Consider the following 21,232-nt stretch of genomic DNA (forward strand, 5'->3'; position numbering starts at 1 on the left):
TTCCCTCACATAAGTGAAGCACAGTGACAACGAGCCAGATACACCTAAGACTTTCCCTAAGCAGCAGATTCCAGCAGCCTTTCCCTATCATGAGTGAAGCAGAGTGACGATCTGTGCTGTGTGCCTCTATCTAATATAGAGTCTGGTCACATCATGGGTCACATGCTGCACTGGCCAATCACAGCCATGCCATAAGTAGGCATGGCTGTGATCAGTTCCCAGTCACAGTAGTAACACGAATGGCGATTGGCTGCCGTGCAGCGTGCCAAAACATACCCGAACTCTGAACCCGAACCCAGACTTTTTCCAATTATTCGGGTTCGGGAAAAACCCAAAGTCCTTACCGAACCCGAACTTTACAGTTCAGGTTCGCTCAACCGTACTGGTGTATTCTTACATAAGCCATCCAGGAACAAGCTCAGTGAAGTCGGTCAAATTTAAAACAACACTCACCTCCTTCTGCTGCAGGCTCTGCCACAAAAACGCATACAGGGGCCCACAATGATGCCCCCAGTAATCTCTCCCCCTTACCTCGTTCTCCTGGGTGCCTCCATGACAGCATGTGCGCGCGCCGGGAGCGCGCTTTTAGCTATCTTAGTGAGACATGGATAGGGGGAGTGCCGTGGTTGCTAGTGCGCAAACACGGACACCTGTGTGCAGGCACCAAGAGGCTGGTTTAAAAAGCCCAGCACGCCAGAAGCCTTCTGTAAAGTGGTATGGACACAGAGCTGTGAATGAATGAATGAGTGACTTGTATAGCGCTACACATGCAAACTGAATCGCCTATAGGTGCTTTTTGCAGCCAGTGTCTTCCTGGCTGGTGCGGTCATTTACCCCGTTGGATCTCGACACGCTTGGGGCACACAGTCGTACACACATATATACATATATACTGGGCCAATTTGGACAGGAACCAATTAACCTACCAGCATGTCTTTGGAGTGTGGGAGGAAACTGGAGTACCTGGAGGAAACACACGCAGACACAGGGAGAACATGCAAACTCCAGGCAGATGGTGTCGTGATCGGGATTTGAACCAGCGACCCTTTTTGCTGCTAGGTGAAAGTGCTAACCACTACACCACCGTGCTGCCCTGTGGGCTGTGGGCTGTACGTTTTTTTTCCAGATCCGCAGTCTGCAGAGAAAGAGAGTCTACACTCTCTAGATGTTGTAAGAGCGGTAAGAATTTATCTGCAAGCTACGGCTCAGATAAGGAAGACTGATTGTCTGTTTATTCTGCCACAAAGCCCAAGGAAGGGCCAGGCAGCGTCAAAATCCACTATTGCAAGATGGATTCGACAAATCATTATTCAGGCCTATGGTTTAGAAAAGAAGATTTCTCCTTTTCAGGTGAAAGCGCACTCGACTAGAGCAGTTGGTGCTTCATGGGCAGTGCATCACCAGGCCTCCATGGCTCAGATCTGTAAGGCTGCTACTTGGTCTTCGGTCCATACATTTACTAAATTCTATCAGGTAGATGTGAGAGGGTACGAGGCATAGTCTGCTGCAGGCAACAGTATAGATCCTCTGTCCCGATGGCGGTCTTATTCTGATCTTTATCTCCCTCCCCTCAATTTTAGCATTGCGATGGAACATCCCATTAAGTAATTAAGGCTCTGTGTCCTGTGATGTATGATCAAGAAAATAGGATTTTTTAATACAGCTTACCTGTAAAATCCTTTTCTTGGGAATACATCACGGGACACAGAGCTCCCACCCCTCTTCGAAGTTAAACGTGGAACACTTATTGCTTTGCTACAAAACTGAGGTACTTTCCAGTTGGGAGGGATTATATAGGGGAGGAACTCAATTTTAATTGGGTTTGCCAGTGTCCAATCACCTGTGGTGACTACATAACCTATTAAGTAATTTAGGCTCTGTGTCCCGTGATGTATTCCCAAGAAATGGATTTTACAGGTAAGCTCTATTAAAAAATACTATTTTTTGACATATAGACAAACCCTTCTCCCTCTCCTACCTTTAGTGTCCCTTGCAATCCAGTCACGTGAGCTGTCGAACCAGGTTTCTGATACTCCCACAAAGTCAAAATCCTCCTCACTTATCAGCAATTCCAGTTTTTCCTTTTTATTTATCAAGCTTCTGGCATTTGTGAACATGTCTTTTAATTCTATGCAAGTGCATATCATTTTCTCCTTGTTTGATCTGAGACCACAGTAGGATTTTGCCAACATATGTGCCTTGGTTTTAGGTGATCTAGTTACATTACCAATGTTACTCCTGGTAGCACCCTCTGACTTTCGCTCACTGCCAGCTTCCTCTGATCTCTCCCCCCACACCACCCACTTTAAAAACTCTTTAAGAAATGTTTTAAGCTTAAAGATCTATGAAAAACACCTGAAGATGATGGTTGATCCAACCTGACAGAATTCTGGATATAGGAAGGTTAAGGAATCTGCCTACCCAAAACTGATTATTGATGGCTGTTCAGCCATGTTCCTACATTCAGAAATGACCATGCACACTTGGATGACAACTTACAAACTTCTAATGGGCCTGAAATAAGTAATGACATTTAAAGTTTTAAAATTACAATGTCTGTAGTATGACTATAAAATGCTACAATATCAACAGTCCTAATGCATTTAAAAAAAACAAATTCAATTAATACACGGCGCCAAAGACCATATCCTTGATTAAAAAAATATTAATATTAATAATTTCCCCTACCTGTGAATGGTGACAAACTTAATGCACTATATGGTCCACCACCAATGTGATTCAGTGACATTAACTCCCTATGGAATTGCACTAATTTTCATGAAAAAGCGAAAGCGCTTAATTTTTAATAAGCCATTACTTCCTCTGATGGACAAATCTCATCACACCACGTATGTATGCAAGAAAAGAAGGAAGGCTTCCAATAGTGCATTAATCCAATAAAATGTTATTTATTAAAAATTATACGACTCACATTTAAAACTCTTTTAACTAGCATATATTACACAATTGCATTAGACACCTCCACGCTGGTTTCAGCTCCCAGATTCACAATCTCAGGCAAACAACACATGGCCACACAACGACTAGTTTTGTCATTACGACTTCATCACAAGGGGATGACCAAATGGTGCAGTGTCTCTGTTAATCTAGTGCACACCTACTCTCCAAAAACTGTCCTAATGCATTACAGAAACTAATCACATTTTCATTTTCCAAGTGACATTGTCCAGGGCATTTCTAAACATGACTGGTTACTGTGAAGTAACAAAGACAATTTAAGCTATTTTGGTAAACGGAGCTTCATGATTGAAGAAAACCAGGTCATCTCTCCTTTGTTCAACCTATGATACAGTATGTACAGTAAACAGGACAATTACAGATTTCTTATGGAAGTCTAGCGCGAGAAAGAACCAAGCATAGACTACATCCTACTGATCAATTGCTAAATGATAGACTAACTCATGGACAAGCAAACAGTAACTCTACCTGATGAAGAACAAAAACATTAAAAAGTATTATTTTAATAGACAAATGATATGTGCAGTAATCTGCCACGGCAAACCTAAAACAGCCTTTTCCATCTATCAAAAGATATAAAAAATCTGAGTTGTTGATGTGAGTTACTGTACATCCTCATTGCTATACACTTTCTTATTAAATAATCCCGTTAGGCCAATAATTGCTAAGGCATAATGAATGTGGAAAGTAACCACACAGCAACAAAACATGTATCCAGGGCCAATCCTGGTGGGGTGCACGGGGTGCTCTGCACCCGGTGCTGCAGAGAGGGGGGCGCCAAAGTGTCAGACTGCTCTCCTCCCTGCTCCTCTTTTTGTGTCACACACAGAGCCGTTCCAAGTGTAAGGCAGCTGCTGGGGCGCCAAGAGGGCACTGAAGCCAGGAGTGACTGTCCCTGAAGAAAATCTATACTGCCGCCGCCCCCCGCCCTTATCTAGCTCAGCAGGCAGCAGCACAGGTACAGGCACAAAGCGCACCATAACAGGCAGCACAGTCCCCCGCAATATGAACTTCCGCCGCTGTTTCCAGTGGGGGAATTACCAGGTTCGCACTTGCGCCCTGGCATTCCGCCAGTATGGGGGGCCCTCAAGCCCCCGCACTTTCCTGCTCCATACCTCTGGGCCGGCTGGCATCTCTAACTATACAGGGGAGGGGGCGATCGACAGCTCTGTGAGGTCCCACCAGCCATCACAGTTCATTTCCCAAGTGTCAGTGTATACAATGGAGAGGGGAGGGGCCTCTGACTCGAGCAGACACCATATTCAGTGCACAAGTTTGTCCCTCTGCTTGTACACTCTGCAAACTTGTCGATACATGCTGGGGTCAGAGGCTCTTCCCCTATCCATTGTATACAGTACACTGAAACTCGGGAAGTGAACTGTGCTGGCTGGAGGGACATCCTGCATATATCACAAGGAAGCATGTACAAGGGCTGCTGTTTAGACTTCTAATGCAAGGTAAGCCTGACACTTGCCCCCCACCTGTGACACTGGTCCCCCCACCTGTGACACTCGCCCCCCCACCTGTGACACACTCCCCCCACCTGTAACACTGCTCCCCCATCTGTGACACTGCCCCCATCTGTGACACTGCCCCCACCTGTGACACTCTCCCCCCCACCTGTGACACTGGTCTTCCCCCACCTGTGACACTCTCCCCCCCCACCTGTGACACTGGCCTTCCCCCACCTGTGACACTCTCCCCCCCACCTGTGACACCCCCCCCCCCCCCACCTGTGACACTCTCCCCCAGTGACACTGGCCCCTTGACACAATACCCCCTGTCATACTGCCCCCTTCTGTAAAGCTGCCCCTCCATCATTCTGCCCCCTCATCACACTACCCCCTTCTGTCATATTTACCCCCCTCCTGTCATAATGCCCCCTCTTGTTACACAGCCCCACTTCTTTCACAGTGCTCCCTCATTACACTGCCCCTCCTTTCATACTTCCCAGGTATACTTTTCCTGTCACACTGCTCCACTCTTGTCACACTGCCCCCATTATAATGCTTCTTCTTGTCACACTGCCCCCCTTATTTCACACTCCCCCCTCCGGTCACATTTTCCAGATACCCTTCTTTTGTCACACTGCCCCCCTCTTTTCAAAATACCCTGTCACACTGCTCCCCCATCCTTTCACAATACCCCCCCATCATACTATGGCTCAGTGGCCCTTCATGGTTTCTTGCACTGGGGTCCTAAAGGTTATAGTTACGCCTCTGCTCTTCCGGCTGCTACTCCTCCCTCCCATGTAACAGGCATACAATTGCCTTTTTTCCACTGCTTCTCTTCCTCCAGACAGTAGGCTCCAGCCCCCTGCAATTAACAACAGTTTCCATCCACCAGTCCAGCACAAAGATGACAATAGCGGCTGAACTGGTGGCATGTGGGATGAGGGGGGGGGGGACCGAGTAAGACCAGGGGGAGGTACCAGCAGACACAGGAGTAGGATCAGCTTGGTACCATTACCAAGACATACCATCTGCTTACCAAAAAAAATTACCTCTTAACCCCCCCCCCCCCGTTCCCACTGAATCTGATAAAGCACACTATAGTGCATTACCAGGACATTCTGCGCTGCTTCATTAAAAGTAATGTACTGACATCAAATTTTACTAGGATAAAGCAAAAAATTGTTTATTTGTCCAGGTAATGAACTATATCAGACCGGGCATGCGGAGTACCTGGTACCAGACCAAGTGGAGCTTCATGCGGAGTACCTATACCTAGTACCGGAGCAGACAGAGTGGGTGAAAGGCCACTCTTCGGAGAAAGTTACTCTACCTGCAGTGTGGCTGCAAATATCCAGCAGATGACAAACGCATGTCACCTCATAAGTTTAAGATGTCATGTTTTGTGGTAAGCAGATGGTATGTGCTCTGACTTGGTGATGGTACACTAAAGTCAATGCAAACAGCTTGCAGTGGATCTGCACAAGTTTATCATGGCACAATTTTAAAGATTTTTTTTGTATGAAATGTATGTTTTATGCATATTATTTATTGTGATAGGACTGTGGAGGGAACATGTATTAACCACTTCAATACCAGGCACTTATGCCCCCTTACGGCCCAGGTCAATTTTTAGATTTTAGCACTGTCATACTTTGACTGACAATTTCAACACTGTACCCATATCAAATTGTTATTTTTTTTCACACAAATAGAGCTTTCTTTTTGTGGTACTTGTTTACCACAGTTTTTTTTTTGCAAAACCGGGCGCATTTTTATGGCGGCGTAGCGTATCGTATTTACGCTACGCCGCCGTAAATCAGAGAGGCAAGTGCTGTAATCACAAAGCATTTGCCTCCTAAGTTACGGCGGCGTAGCGTAAATAGGGCCGGCGTAATCGCGCCTAATGAGGATGAGGGGGGCGTATTTTATGTAAATGGATGGTGACCCGACGTGATTGACGTTTTTTACGAACGGCGCATGTGCCGTCTGTGTACATATCCCAGTGTGCATTGCTCCAAAGTATGCCGCAAGGACGTATTGGTTTCGACGTGAACGTAAATTACGTCCAGCCCTATTCGGGAACGACTTACGCAAACGACGTAAACAATTCAAAATTCGAAGCGGGAACGACATCCATACTTAACATTGTGTACGCCTCATAGAAGCAGGAGCAATGTTACGCCGGAAAGGCCTTATGCAAACAACGTAAAAAATTCCGCCGGGCGCACGTACGTTTGTAAATCGGCGTATCTAGGTCATTTGCATATTCTACGCCGAAAACGCCGGAAGCGCCACCTAGCGGCTAGCGTAAATATGCACCCCAAGATACGATGGCGTAAGAGACTTACGCCAGTTGGAACTTAGCCTAATTTTGGCGTATCTTGCTTTCTGAATACAAAAGAAGATACGCCGGCGCAGCTTTGAATTTACGCGGCGTATCTATAGATACGCCAGCGTAAATTCTTACTGAATCCGGCCCTGAATGTTTTAAAAGTTTCTTGGTTTCTATTATAAAATTTAGCAAATAAGTATTTTTTCTCCTTCACTGATGTGGCTACACTGATGGGCACTGCTAGGCTACACTAATGGGCACTCATAGTGATAGGTGGCATTGATGAGGCGACATTGATGGGTACTGATGGGGTGATTGAACACAGCTGATCACATGGGAAAGGGCCACTCTGATTGGCCCTTTACTGCGATCTGTGAACTCTGCTGACTCTGATGTAAGAGGGGCACTGAGAACCTTGATTGTAAGGCGGAAATGTTGGAAACTTTGATATAAAGGGGAATTTCATTGTAGAAGGGAGGGTGTGGTGAGAGTACAGTGGGGGAACCAAAATACACCTTTGCCTATGTAGACAAAAATCCTTGCACCAGTCCTGGTCACACATACCGCACTGAGCTTTTCGAAATGCCCGGCAGCACTGTAACAAAGTTCCGCCTCCTAGACCGGGCTCCTGTAATAGATGGCACAATGATCCAATGCCGTGAAATTTAATCAGTGTGATGTGTATCATAGGAGCCCGCGAGTTTATATCCAAGCTCGCGGGATAGAAGCAGGAGCAATGTTACGCCGGAAAGGCCTTATGCAAACAACGTAAAAAATTTCGCCGGGCGCACGTACGTTTGTAAATCGACGCATCTAGGTCATTTGCATATTCTACGCCGAAAACGACGGAAGCGCCACCTAGCGGCTAGCGTAAATATGCACCCCAAGATACGACGGCGTAAGAGACTTACGCCAGTCGGAACTTAGCCTAATTTTGGCGTATCTTGCTTTCTGAATACAAAAAGAAGATACGCCGGCGCAGCTTTGAATTTACGCGGCGTATCTATAGATACGCCAGCGTAAATTCTTACTGAATCCGGCCCTGAATGTTTTAAAAGTTTCTTGGTTTCTATTATAAAATTTAGCAAATAAGTATTTTTTCTCCTTCACTGATGTGGCTACACTGATGGGCACTGCTAGGCTACACTAATGGGCACTCATAGTGATAGGTGGCATTGATGAGGCGACATTGATGGGTACTGATGGGGTGATTGAACACAGCTGATCACATGGGAAAGGGCCACTCTGATTGGCCCTTTACTGCGATCTGTGAACTCTGCTGACTCTGATGTAAGAGGGGCACTGAGAACCTTGATTGTAAGGTGGAAATGTTGGGAACTTTGATGTAAAGGGGAATTTCATTGTAGAAGGGAGGGTGTGGTGAGAGTACAGTGGGGGACACCAAAATACACCTATGCCTATGTAGACAAAAATCCTTGCACCAGTCATGGTCACACATGCCCGGCAGCACTGTAACAAAGTTCCGCCTCCTAGACCGGGCTCCTGTAATAGATGGCACACTGATCCAATGCCGTGAAATTTAATCAGTGTGATGTGTATCATAGGAGCCCGCGAGTTTATATCCAAGCTCCGTGACAGCAGGAGATCGCTGCTCTGTGTGATTCATCTAAGGGCAGGTAGGCTGCAATTGGTGGGCACTGGTAGGCTGCAATTGGTGGGCACTAATAAGGCTGCAATTGGTGGGCACTGATGAGGCTGAAATTGGTGGGTATTGATAAGGCTGAAATTGGTGGGTACTAGTAGGCTGCATTCTATGGGAACTGATAAGCTGCATTTGATGGCAAATGATGAGGCTATATTGATCTCTTGTATTATTTCCACAGTCTCTGACCATCTCTCGTACTATGTCTGCAGGTTCTGACCATCTCCTGTAGTATGTCTGCAGTCTCTGACCATCTCCTGTAGTATGTCTGCAGTCTCTGACCATCTCCTGTAGTATATCTGCAGTATGTCTAGGGGCTCTTTCTAACAGAGGCTATCTCTGTGTCCATTAGAATCGAGAGACCCCCCCTCCAGGTCCGATTAGAGTACTCTGCTTCTCTTCCTGTATTTTGTTTATTGTTAAAAGATCATGGGAGGATCCCAGGGTAACGAAGACTCCTTAGGGGAGCATCTCTATGAGTCTTTGCCATATAAACATTTGTAAAGGGGAGGAGTTAGCAAGATGACCACGCCTATGTGGGGGCGCCAGAAATATTTCTGCACCCTAGGATCGGCCCTGCATGTTTCATACTGCTTTGGGCTGTTCTAGCATGATAACACTTTACATTTGATTGGTTAAATCGTTCTGCTAAACTAAAACCATAAAGCCGATTGAGTTATATGTGTCATGTGGGCGGTGACACCGTTACCTAGGGTGGAGCTAGGACGCCATCTTGCTGAGGTTTTTAGGTATAGTGGAAAAGCCCTTTACCCTTTCTGTCATGTGAGTGTATTTTCACAAGTTTTTTTTTTAAATAAATAGTGGTTTGCGGTCTGAACTACCTTGCCTTTTATTTTCTATAACATCTATATTGGAGAGACGGATGACCAGTATGAAGAATGGACATGGATGCAAGCTGTGATACATTTTTATATTAATAAGCAAGTTTGACCTCCTGTTATAAGTGGGGTCCATCAAACCAGGTAAAAGTGCTGCTTTCATTGGGGGATAAAGTGTGAATTCCTTATACACATGGAAGAAATTTGTTGCACTTTTCGAAGATTGTTTTACATGAGGATTAGATAGTGTGTGGGTAATTGTTTTGGACAATGTGCACATTTTTTCTTTGGGATATATTTTTCAAGAACTATATCTGTTATATTATACTAATTCACATTGTTTATTTGCTTTCTCTTTTTTGTTATATTGCACATTGTTTGCTCAGGTTGAATTTTTAGGATACATATCGTTTTTGTTTAGATTGTATATTTTGGGGTTAGGTTTTAATTACAGAGGGGCAGATCCTCAAAGAAATTACGCCGGCGTATCACTTGATACGCCGTGTAATTTCAAATTACCCGCGTCGTATCTTTAGTTTGAATCCTCAAACCAAGATACGACGGCATCTGGGTTAGATCCGACAGGCGTACGGCTTTGTACGCCTTCGGATCTTAGATGCAATACTTCGGCGTCCGCTGGGTGGAGTTTGCGTCGTTTTCCGCGTCGGGTATGCAAATTAGCGATTTACGACGATCCACATACGTACGCGCGGCCGTCCCATTCTGTTACGTCGTCTCTAGTCGGCTTTTTCCGGCGTATAGTTAAAGCTGGTGTTTTCCGGCGTATAGTTAAAATTGCCATGTTAAGTATGGCCGTCGTTCCCGCTTTTAATTTGAATTTTTTATTTTTGTTTGTGTAAGTCGTCCGTGAATCGGAATGTACGTAAGTCACGTGTAAGTCCTAGCGACGTCATTTAGCGCAATGTACGGTGGGAAATTTCGGGACGGCGCATGCACAGTTCATTCGGCGCGGGGACGTGCTTCATTTAAATGGAACACGCCCCCTAATCGCCGATTTGAATTCCGCGCTGTTACGCCACTTGAGATACACTACGCCACCGTAACTTACGGCGCAAATTCTTTGGGGATTCGAACCAGCAAAAAGTAAGTTACAGCGGCATAGCGTATCTCACATACGCTGCGCCGATGTATTTGTATGTTGATCTGGCCCAGAGTGCTTTGCTTATCATTCTAGGTATTTGTGATCAGAAATAACTGCTCAGAGAAAATATCTATTATAAGGGCTAAAGGTCGGAAGACCTTTTTCCAAAAGGCTTACAACAAGTATTGTTACTCCTAAATAACTTGGAGCTGGTGGAAAATAGTCAATGCAAAAGGAGCTACTGGTGGTGATGTCACTTTTTCTGTAATTAGGTCTGAGAACTGAGAGATGAAAGGCATCAGACTTAGTTCGTTTTACTGCTCCGCTATGGTTAAAAAATACATATGTTGGAAATTTTAGTTGATACTAGCAAGCTGAATCATGAACCTCTGTGGCACCATCAATAAAGTCTCTGCTTCTTCAATGTTAGCTTTGCTTATCCGCTACAGGTACATTTCATTACAATGAGATATTATCTTGGTGCTGGATTTTAAATTCCTTTTAATATATGGAAAATATGACAGGAATATTGAGAGTGCAGGCTGGGTGCAACAGAGCTTTGCTAATAAATATTGAAAATGTTAACTTTATTCTTTGGTTTGGCTTTCATATTGCACCGTCATAGTACCATTCAATTTGTTCTTTAGCACTACCCTCCTCCCTCACTAATAGGTGTGTTACTGGCCAGATCACCAGGTGAAAACAGGGGGAGACAAGCCAAAGAACAGGAGACTGATGCAGCCACCAATGATGGGTAAGCTGCAATATAAAACATTTTTGATTTTTGTTTAATGCTGCTTTAAGATTGTGGCCGTGATGTTAGCTGATAACAGGCTTTAGTCCGCTTTCGACTGATTGTGGGTCACAAGAGAGCAAAAGTAAGTCCACAAGGGAAGTATGGACATACTTCTCTTTTAGAGACACATATATTATTATTGTTTTACAGAGTAACAAAGAAATACAAAGATAAAGTCACTTCATGGTATGGGAAGGTCACAAATAAGATGTACACTCAAAATAGACAAAAAACACAAGAAAAAAAAAACTAAACAGTGAAATGAAGATGGTGAAAAAATATTGGTATGACTTAAAAAAACAAACCAAAAACTACAGTTGTGTAAAGAATATGAAGGGAAGCGAGGGGGGGAAAAAAGAGGAGAAAGAGAGGGAGGCAACCAAGGATGTGAGAGTAGGGGTGGAAGACTAAGAGAGAGAGACAGGACATAATCAGGACAATGGGACTGAAAAGATAAAAATAATATAGTAATATGGGAATAAAAGGGTTGGCTGTCAAGGGGAAACACTGGAGACAACAATTTGGGAGGTCTCAAAGGGTCCCAATGGGACTTCTAAACCCCTCTAAACCAATACTTCTCTTTTAAATAAAAGCAAAGTGCTGGCTATCTGACAAAAGCCAGACACATGCAACACAGACTATCTACAGCCAAAACTTAAACTTTTGTTCTAGTTTTGGACAGAGTGGTGAAGTCGAGAGCCTCTGTCAGCTTTTTATTGTGAGTGCCAGTTAAGGAGATTTACTATCTCTATTTGTCCTTGTGACAAAATCCAAAATTTGGAGTTGTCACTGAAACAGAAATAAAAATAGTAATGGTGCGCTGTTCCTTTAAAAAATGAATGAACTGATGTGACCTTATACTGCAATAACAGGCGCAGTGAATAGAATCAACCTAATTAATTGAATCTTGTAAAGTGCACAAATAAATCTTAAATAAAGTGCATGGTATATATAAAAAACAAGTGTGCAAATTAAAAAAATCTCAGTAAAAAAATGTCCATATGTCAAGTCCACACACTTAGGAGAGGATGCATGTATCAATAAAAGTGTGTAAGTATCAAATATTTCACTTCCATCAATCAAGAGAACAATTGTCCTCTTACCAGACAAGATGGGTCCCTATCACAGAGATCAAGGTAGCTTGTGAGAAAATGATCCCAGGTATAGGTATCGATGTTTTAAATAATGTGTTTCCATATGCTTGTAAGAATAAACTCTGTGGCCCGGATTCACGTAGCACTTACGCCGACGTATCTCGAGATACGCCGCGTAAGTGCACAGATGCGCCGTCGTATCAATGCGCCTGACTCTGAAAGAAAGATACTCCTGAAATTAGGCTTCATCCAACCAACGTAAGTTTCCTACGCCGTCGTATCGTGGGCGCATATTTACGCTGGCCGCAAGGGGCGCTCCCATTGATTTACGCGGTTTACGTAAGTCGTACATCCGGCGTAAAGTTATGCCTCATAAAGCAGGTGTAAGTCAGCAGCATCAATGCACCAGGGAACACAGCCGTCGTATTTTACGTTGTTTACGTAGTACGTGAATAGGGCTGGGCGTAGGTTACGTTCACGTCGTAGGCAGTGATTCAACGTATCTTAGGCGTTCGTTCCGACGTGATTCTGAGCATGCGCATTGGGAAGCGTCCACGGGACTGCGCATGCGCCAATCGTTCGGCCTATCATTTGTATGGGGTCACGGTTCATTTAAATGGATCACGCCCACTTCCACCTACTTTGAATTAGGCCGGCTTACACCTACGAATTTACGTTACGCTGGCGCAACGTTGGGAGTATTTTCTTTGTGAATACTGTGCTCGACGCTCTGCGCAGCGTCGGCGTAGCGTATATTCGATACGCTACACCCGCATAAAGATGCGCCGAGGTATGTGAATCTGGGCCTGTATGTCCAAGAACCATATATAGAGAAGGGAGAAGCCTCATAGTGTAAAACAGCCAGAGATTTTATTAAAAAGGTAAATGTTAGGCCTCGTACACGAGATAGGATCGCCAGAGGACAACGGTCTGAAGGACCGTTTTCATCAGTCCAAACCGATCGTGTGTAGGCCCCATAGGTTATTTTACCTTCGGTCAAAAAAATGAGAACTTGCTTTAAAGTTGAACCAATGGACGCCTAACCGATAGGTCAAAAACTGATCGTTAGTATGCAAAAGCATTGGTTAAAAACCCGCACATGCGCAGAATCAAGTCGACGCATGCTTGGAAGCATTGAACTTCGTTTTTTTCAGCACGTCGTTGTTGTTTTTTTACGTCACTGCGTTCTGACACGATCGGTTAATTAACCGATGGTGTGTAGGCGCGACGGACCATCAGTCAGCTTCATCGGTTAACCGATGACAACGGTCCTTTGGACCGTTCTCATCGGATGGTCGTGTGTACGAGGCTTTAGACTTATATCAAGGTAAATAAATCTGAGCATGAGCAGTATCTCTGGTGGCGGTATTACTCATCCAGTCAGTTCAGATGATGTTACATTTACTTTCCAGCCGACACATTTCCACAAAACTGTCGTCTACTGGGAAGGGAGGATCCATGCATTTAATTTAAGATTTATATGTGCACTTCACTCTTTATTTGTTTGGAGCAAAGTATTTTTTAAGTACACATTTACCTAAAAGTCGAGTCATCATTTGTTACAAGATTAAATTAATTAGCTTGATTTCATTCACTTATAGGAACAGCACACCATTACTAGTTTTGTTTGCTTTTATTCATATTCCAAGATTTGGGTTGCAGCCCTTTAGGCCAGCGCAGAGATACATTATTTGTTGTTTACTGAAACAGAAATGAAGAGGAAATTTTCCAATGGGAACTCTTTTTCTGGTGACAATGAGAACTGTTTAATAGGGGATACCCCTCACTTTTGGACACATTTCCTCTCAGTATGTATTGAGTTTCAGGACAGGATGTGAAAAGAAATCTCTCAGTGGCATACATAAACAAACTTAAGGGGTTTCAACTATTCCTTTATTCCTTTATCCAAATAGTTTGGACTTTAGATATAGTGTAAAGATTGCACTTATGTAGTTTGGCTTTATGTTAGTGTGTGGGTTGAAAAAGATTGATACATGTCTTGCCATTGCATAATAAGTCTCTAGGACAAGGAAGCAGGCTTTTGCAATGCAGACAGGAGAGAGACAAAAAGAGTGGCAAATTAATCGGTGCTCCCATTGAAATTGGAGGGATATGCTAAAAGCCTGTTGAAATTAAAGTCCCTGGAGTCCACTGTAACCAGGGGCGGACTGACAACTCATGGGGCCCCCGGGCAATAGAAGATTATGGGGGCCCCTGGGCTTACAGATGGCCAGAAGGCAATGCAGCTAATATCGCGGGATTTTCACATCAAAAGCATGTCGGTTTCGGACATATCAGGGACAGATGTAAAAAAAACATAGATTTTTACATACTGTCCCTGGTTTTACTGAGCCTGGCATCCCTGATGGGGCCCCCTAGTGGCATGGGGCCCTCGGGCAGTGCCTGAGTGACTCAGTTACAGTCAGGGGCGGACTGACCATTAAGTATGAGCTTTATATGGTCTGTCTCTGTCTCTTTTATTTGGTTTTTAATTTACACCCACTGCCATACTACAACTTAAAAGTCCTGGTTGTTTTATATCCTAACACTGTTCGTTTTTCTTCTAAGATGCCTCTGGGGAAATTTCTGTCAAATGGAAGCTGTCAAATGGAATTGGAGTTCATGCTTGTGTCAAGACTACATATCCATGATCCTCTGATTTTTCTGTGACGCAGGGATTTATTATGTTTTAAAAAAAATGGCCTTTTTCTAATTTGGGAACCCTGCAAATTACTGATGAACTCATTAAGATTTAAAGGACATGCTATTATTAAACCACACAGTCGTGTATTTAGGCAAATTGATGCAAAGTAGATATCTTACGTGAGTTCTCCTTTGCCAATCTGCCACTGGGAAATCTGTGCTTTTAATCACCTCTAATGAGGACTTTTTATCAGTGAAACAAGGACAACGCACTCAACTTTCATGCTTCACTCATTAGAAGCTCTTAATTTAACGAAATTCAAGGAAATACATATTGAGACAACTTTCAATATTTTACCAACTTCTTATATAAAGGCAATTCTTAAAAAGTGATGGGATGAAATGCTTGAGGACATCGTAGAACAATGCACAGTATTATATAATGTCAATCCGAGTGCATATTCTTGCATTATTTGTTATTATATGGTACACGCAACTGTAGCACAATACGTTTTAAATAGCAGACAAGTCTGATATCGAGTTTCAAGGTCAGTTAGACTTTTCAATAACCCTGAGCAAAAACAAAATTGCCTGTTAATAATTTATGTGTATTTTCTTGGGAGGAGAGATGATGATGGGCAGGATATGTCTGGACAGGATGGACAACTTTGAGTGAGGGTTGTTAGTGATGAATTATTAAGGAAATAACAAGCTAATAGAAATCCGAAATCTACTTACAAAAGAGTTACATTGCTTGACACGTGTGGTACTGCTTGTAAATTGGCCTCTGCACACTCCAGCTCTGTGTCTTTGCACTCACAAATCTCTGGGAACTGGGAGAGACCTAGAAGCAATTGACAGTAATCATATTCACTGAGATAAGGAAGTGTACATTATAAACATACATTTATATATTTTTTTTATCATGACATTCAACTTCTGGTGTTCTGTAGTATAGTAACTTTTATGCAGGCGCCTGGAAAAACAAATAAAATATTGCAAAGGTTCTAACTCTTCGTGACTCTGTCTAAGATAAAACAAAACAAGAAAAAAATGCTGGAATATTAGCTATAAAGTAGTCGCAAAATATATTTATTTTATTAAATAATAAACATGGATTTTCCATAGAGTGGCCCTGAATTTCCTGTTCTGGGGTCCCTGCTGGTGATCTTGGCTCCTTCTCTTCTTTAAGTGCCCCCATTGTAAGCCACTCAATCTCGAGCTGTGTGCATTCATAGACATCAGCTTCTAGGTTTTATTTTTGAAGCTGAATTGAACAAGTTTAAGTTAGAGGCTGATTGGTCACTGTGCACAGCTGTGCCCCAGTTTTAGGAAAACTCGCCAATGCATAATAAGATGCATAATTTTACCAAAATAATAAAGAAAATTAAAACATTGTAAAAAATTGCATAGTCCAACCTAATCTTTAATGGATTTGCTTTGAAACGATGCATACATGAAAATGAGAGAAGCCATTTATGTGTCACGTCACTAGGCAGTGTTGCCAACAGCCGTTAATTTATGAGCAGCCCGTAAATTTCAGCCCATTTTCAGGCTGCCTGTAAATGTACCTTAACAGGCAGCGGTGGTCCTAAAAAAGATTGCTGCGGGCTTGGGATCCCTGTACCATGTCCACACAGCTTCTGACCCTATACCATGTCTACACCGCCTCTGACCCCCTGTACCATGTTCACACAGCCTCTGACCCCGTGTACCATGTCCACACAGCCACTCACCCCTGTACCATGTCCACACAGCCTCTGACCCCCTGTACTATGTCCACACAGCCTCTGACCCCCTGTACCATGTCCACGCAGCCTCTGAGCCCTATACCATATCCACACAGCCTCTGACCCCTATACCATGTCCACAAAGCCTCTGACCCCTTGTACCATGTCCACGCAGACTCTGACCCCTATACCATGTCCACACAGCCTCTGACCCCTGCACCATGTCCACACAGCCTCTGACACCTGTACCATGTTCATACAGCCTCTGACCCCTGTACCATGTCAACACAGCCTCTGACCCCTGTACCATGTCGATACAGCCTCTGACCCCTGTACCATGTCCACACAGCCTCTGACCCCTGTACCATGTCCACACAGCCTCTGACCCCTGTATCATGTCCACACAGCCTCTGACCCTGTGTACCATGTCCACACAGCCACTCACCCCTGTACCATGTCCACACAGCCTCTGACCCCCTGTACAATGTCCACACAGCCTCTGACCCCTATACCATGTCCACACAGCCTCTGACCCCTATACCATGTCCACAAAGCCTCTGACCCCTATACCATGTCCACAAAGCCTCTGACCCCCTGTACCATGTCCACACAGACTCTGACCCCTATACCATGTCCACACAGCCTCTGACCCCTGCACCATTTCCACACAGCCTCTGACCCCTGTACCATGTTCATACAGCCTCTGACCCCTGTACCATGTCAACACAGCCTCTGACCCCTGTACCATGTCGATACAGCCTCTGACCCCTGTACCATGTCCACACAGCCTCTGACCCCTGTACCATGTCCACACAGCCTCTGACCCCTGTTCCATGTCCAAGTTAATGAAGATTTTTTTTTTATTTAAACACATTGCTAATAGCACTAGCTACATATTTATTGTTTAAATATTGATATTTGCACTGTTTAGCACATACAACTGGCATTTTAAGGAACTTTTTTGCAGTGCCAGTAAAAAATGTGGCTCTGTCAGTAAATGTAATGATGTTTGCCAGTAAAAAATTGGTGGCATTAGTAAATGTTGATATCTTGCCAGTAAATTTCACTTTGGGGGTTGGCAACACTCTCACCAGGAAATTCAAGAAGCCTCTCATTATTTAAAGTATTTTCAACCAACCACTTGATAAGTTAAAGTGACTTGACACGTCTAAAAAGGGTGTGAATGCCCTGCCCTGTTAATGTGACCTGGATGGGGAAAGAAGAGTGTGGAAAAAGAAAGATTTATTTATTTTGCAGTGTCCAGTATTAGAAGAGGAAGGTGGGCAGTGCTGGTTTATGGAAACCTTCTCATAAGTTTATTTGATAGAATATCATGGTCCATTAATAGGAAAAGGGTAAAGAGACCGTGAACATGATTTTTACCTGCTTGCACACCAGTCACTTAAAAAAGAAAAAAAATTGGATTGGGTGGGGAAGAGTTTAAACCATTTTTACATTTTGCTAGATGTATGACATTTCCCTAAGAATGTCACCGGGACAAAAATATGAGGGCAACTGGTTTCACTGGGGTAGGAATATTCAGACAGCGGTTGTTACTCATCCCCACATTTTTTTTTGCCGTCTCTGTCCCTATTGGAGAGAATTCCTATAACTTCCTGTTATTAGCCAATCCCCCCCAAGGAGTTCTAACTCTTATTGACTGTCTAAGACAGAACAAAACAAGAAATAAAATGCTGGAATTAAGCTATGACCTGGTCATAAAGTTTTTTTTGGGTTCCCCTGGTTCCTTGATCCCTTCCCCTTCCCTCCATTTTACAATGCTACAGTATATATAACTCATATTTTTTCCTTTGTTTATTTACTCTGTATGTAGAAAATTATATATGACTATTTTCCTATTTGTTTTGATGTTGTGTTGATACTTATGTACTGTATGTGAATAACGTATAAGATAATATGCTTTTTAGAGCTTTTGTACCTTTAATTGTTTTAAAAAAAATCTTTGTACAAATAAGGCATATTGTTTTTAGATGGATTTTTTGGATTGAACAAACTTTTTGGGCACTTTAAAATCCCCATCTTCCACAAACCCCCTTACTGTTAGGAGATTTGTGGGAAATATTATTTTCAAAAGGTCGTAAAGGCAATTTTTTTTAAAAAATTATAAACATAGAATTTGCACAGAGAGGCCCTGAACCTCCTGTTCCGGGGTCCCTGCTGCTGATCTTGGCTCCTTCTCTGCTTTTAATGCCCCCATAGCAAGCCGCTTGCTATGGGGACACTCCTGCATGCTCGATCTGGGCTGTTTGCATTAATAGACACACAGTGTGGGTCAGCCCTGCCCTCCACCCCCTGCTCACAGGATTTTACTGACAGCAGCAAGAGCCTATGGGTCCCCCTGCTGCTGATTCTCCTGTAAGTAGAGAGAGAGGGAAGAATGAGTTTGTAGGCAGGTGCCTGCAAGGGTATATATAAATGGCCATGCTAGACTGGGCTCAAGTCCTGCGGGAACGCGTGGGAACGGGGTTCCTGCACTTTTTTCACAGCAGGAATGCAGTTCCCTTTGCAGGACTAGAGCAGCCGAGCCGCCCGAGCCAATCCTTCACTAAGCGGTGATGCCCAGCTCGAGTCACTGTCAGGGGCAGGCGAACCTTAGTAATCCTTTATGTTACTGGCCGCTTCCTGTATATGGATTCATCAGGTAGTGTGCGGGTATTCCGTCACTTCCTCGATGCCGCAATGTCTCCTGGGAGCTTTTGTCATTGTTCCCAGGAGACATTGCGGAGGTCTGCTGCGAGTTTAATGACAAAAGCTCCCAGGAGACATTGCGGCATCGAGGAAGTGACGGAATACCCGCACACTACCCGATGAATCCATATACAGGAAGTGGGCAGTAACATAAAGGATTACTAGGGTACAGTGGATCGAAAAAAAAAAAACATGCAGTTTAGTAATTATGCATATGAGCGTATCATATTTTTTTCTTTTGGTGGGGGAGTGGATCTTGGGTGGGAGTTCCCACACTTTTTTCCCCAGGACTTAACCCCTGGTGCTAGAACAATATATATCAATGTACTTATGAAAATCAACCAACACCACTGTATACTCTGCCCAAATATTAAAACATAAATTCTAAAATATTAACATAAAATGTCCATCCATGCAAGGTCATGATTTCTAGCATGTAATCACTCTCCTTTGAATAATATTATCCAGTTCAGTGCTTGTGCATGCTGTCCACCACAAATATTGTGTTTATTCCTCCACCATTTAAAATTTTCGCTCACCAGATAACCATCCAAAATAAGTGTAATTATCCAATCCATCAGGGATCTTGTGTCCAATTTTATGATCTCCCCTTTCACTCAGTCATATAATCAGAAATTGCCATCATTGTGCAACATATTTATTCAATTTATAAAAACATCCGGTATAAAAACTCAACTCACATTTACAATCCAGTCTAACCAGCAATCCATATCTATAGCTTTCACGTCGCTCCGTTCAGAGAAGCCAGCATTTGTTCCAGTCCTCGGATGTGATCATCCAAGTGGCAGGAAGTGACATGTGCGTTGCACCACTATGCCTCAACGCGTTTCACTTAAATAATGTGTCATCAGGAAGCTAGTGGTGCCATTTTTGTTAAGGTATTCATGCTCTTACTGACCAGAGATTACCCAATCATGTTCTGGTTTACCGAAACACACCAGATTTCTAAATACCACCATACTTTCATAGGACAGCATGTGCTGCTGGCCACATCTGGCCCTTTGGCTCACTCTGTCTGGCCCGCAATGCCTCCACTATCAGTATGCTTCTCTGAGCCTGTCAGCTTAAAAGATGTGGGTTGTGTTGGATGGCTATTTAAGGGCAGTCTCACCACATGACAATGTCTTCTATATGGCTGGTTCACACCATTGTGTTGCCCAGGTGGTGTGTCGAAAAAGGTACTGCATACGGTACATTTTTTGTCAGAACAGTGCAGCATGAGACAATCCACCACCTCACACCACATAGATGCCAGTAACAGGCTGAACATGATCCAGTTAATTTGACTATCATATTTTATGGAATTGCAGTAATTGTGGAACCCCAACATGGCGGGAAACAGCACCAACATTAGAGATGTTTGTAAACAAACACACATACTCACCTTTATGCAACAGCATCAATGTGCATCTGCATCTGTCCCACATTGGCTCTAAGCCTAAGAAATGAGTCAACACATGAGTGCTGATCACTCAGTTCTTAGTCTGCTCAGAGCAGAGAGCAGTGACTATCAGTTACCACTCTCTACTCTGCTTCTCCAGCGCTCACTGGAGCTCTGAGCTGGAGAGGGGTGGGCGCAGCTGGCTCTGGATCTCACTCTGACAATATTGTTTAGATCCTCCCAGAGTCTGTAGCAGCTCTGCCACTTTAGTTAATAGTGGGCAACAGTCTGCTGTAGGCTGACTCTGGATCACAGAAGGGAAAAAGTAAGTACACTCCTGTGATCCACAAGAAAGCTATGACCTAAAAAGCTCAGTAACACTTCTCCTTTTTTTTTTTTAAATGGTATTAAACTCTCATAATTTTTTAGTTTAACACATTGAGCACAATAAAATAAACACTCTACAGTACACTATTTGTTAAAATTCTT

At 43.6% G+C, this 21,232-nt stretch overlaps 1 protein-coding gene across 1 annotated transcript in view; it reads right to left on the bottom strand.

The window, feature by feature from the left end:
• The window catches only part of RXFP2 (relaxin family peptide receptor 2), a 216,408-nt gene that overhangs the window by 128,408 nt on the left and 66,768 nt on the right, over window positions 1-21,232 (bottom strand). The window contains exon 3 of the mRNA XM_040340452.1: window positions 15,641-15,746. Coding sequence (XP_040196386.1) covers window positions 15,641-15,746 — 106 coding nt within the window. The remainder of the gene's footprint in view (window positions 1-15,640; window positions 15,747-21,232) is intronic.

This window comes from Rana temporaria, chromosome 2 (assembly GCF_905171775.1).
Source record: "Rana temporaria chromosome 2, aRanTem1.1, whole genome shotgun sequence".
NCBI classification, from domain to species: domain Eukaryota; kingdom Metazoa; phylum Chordata; class Amphibia; order Anura; family Ranidae; genus Rana; species Rana temporaria.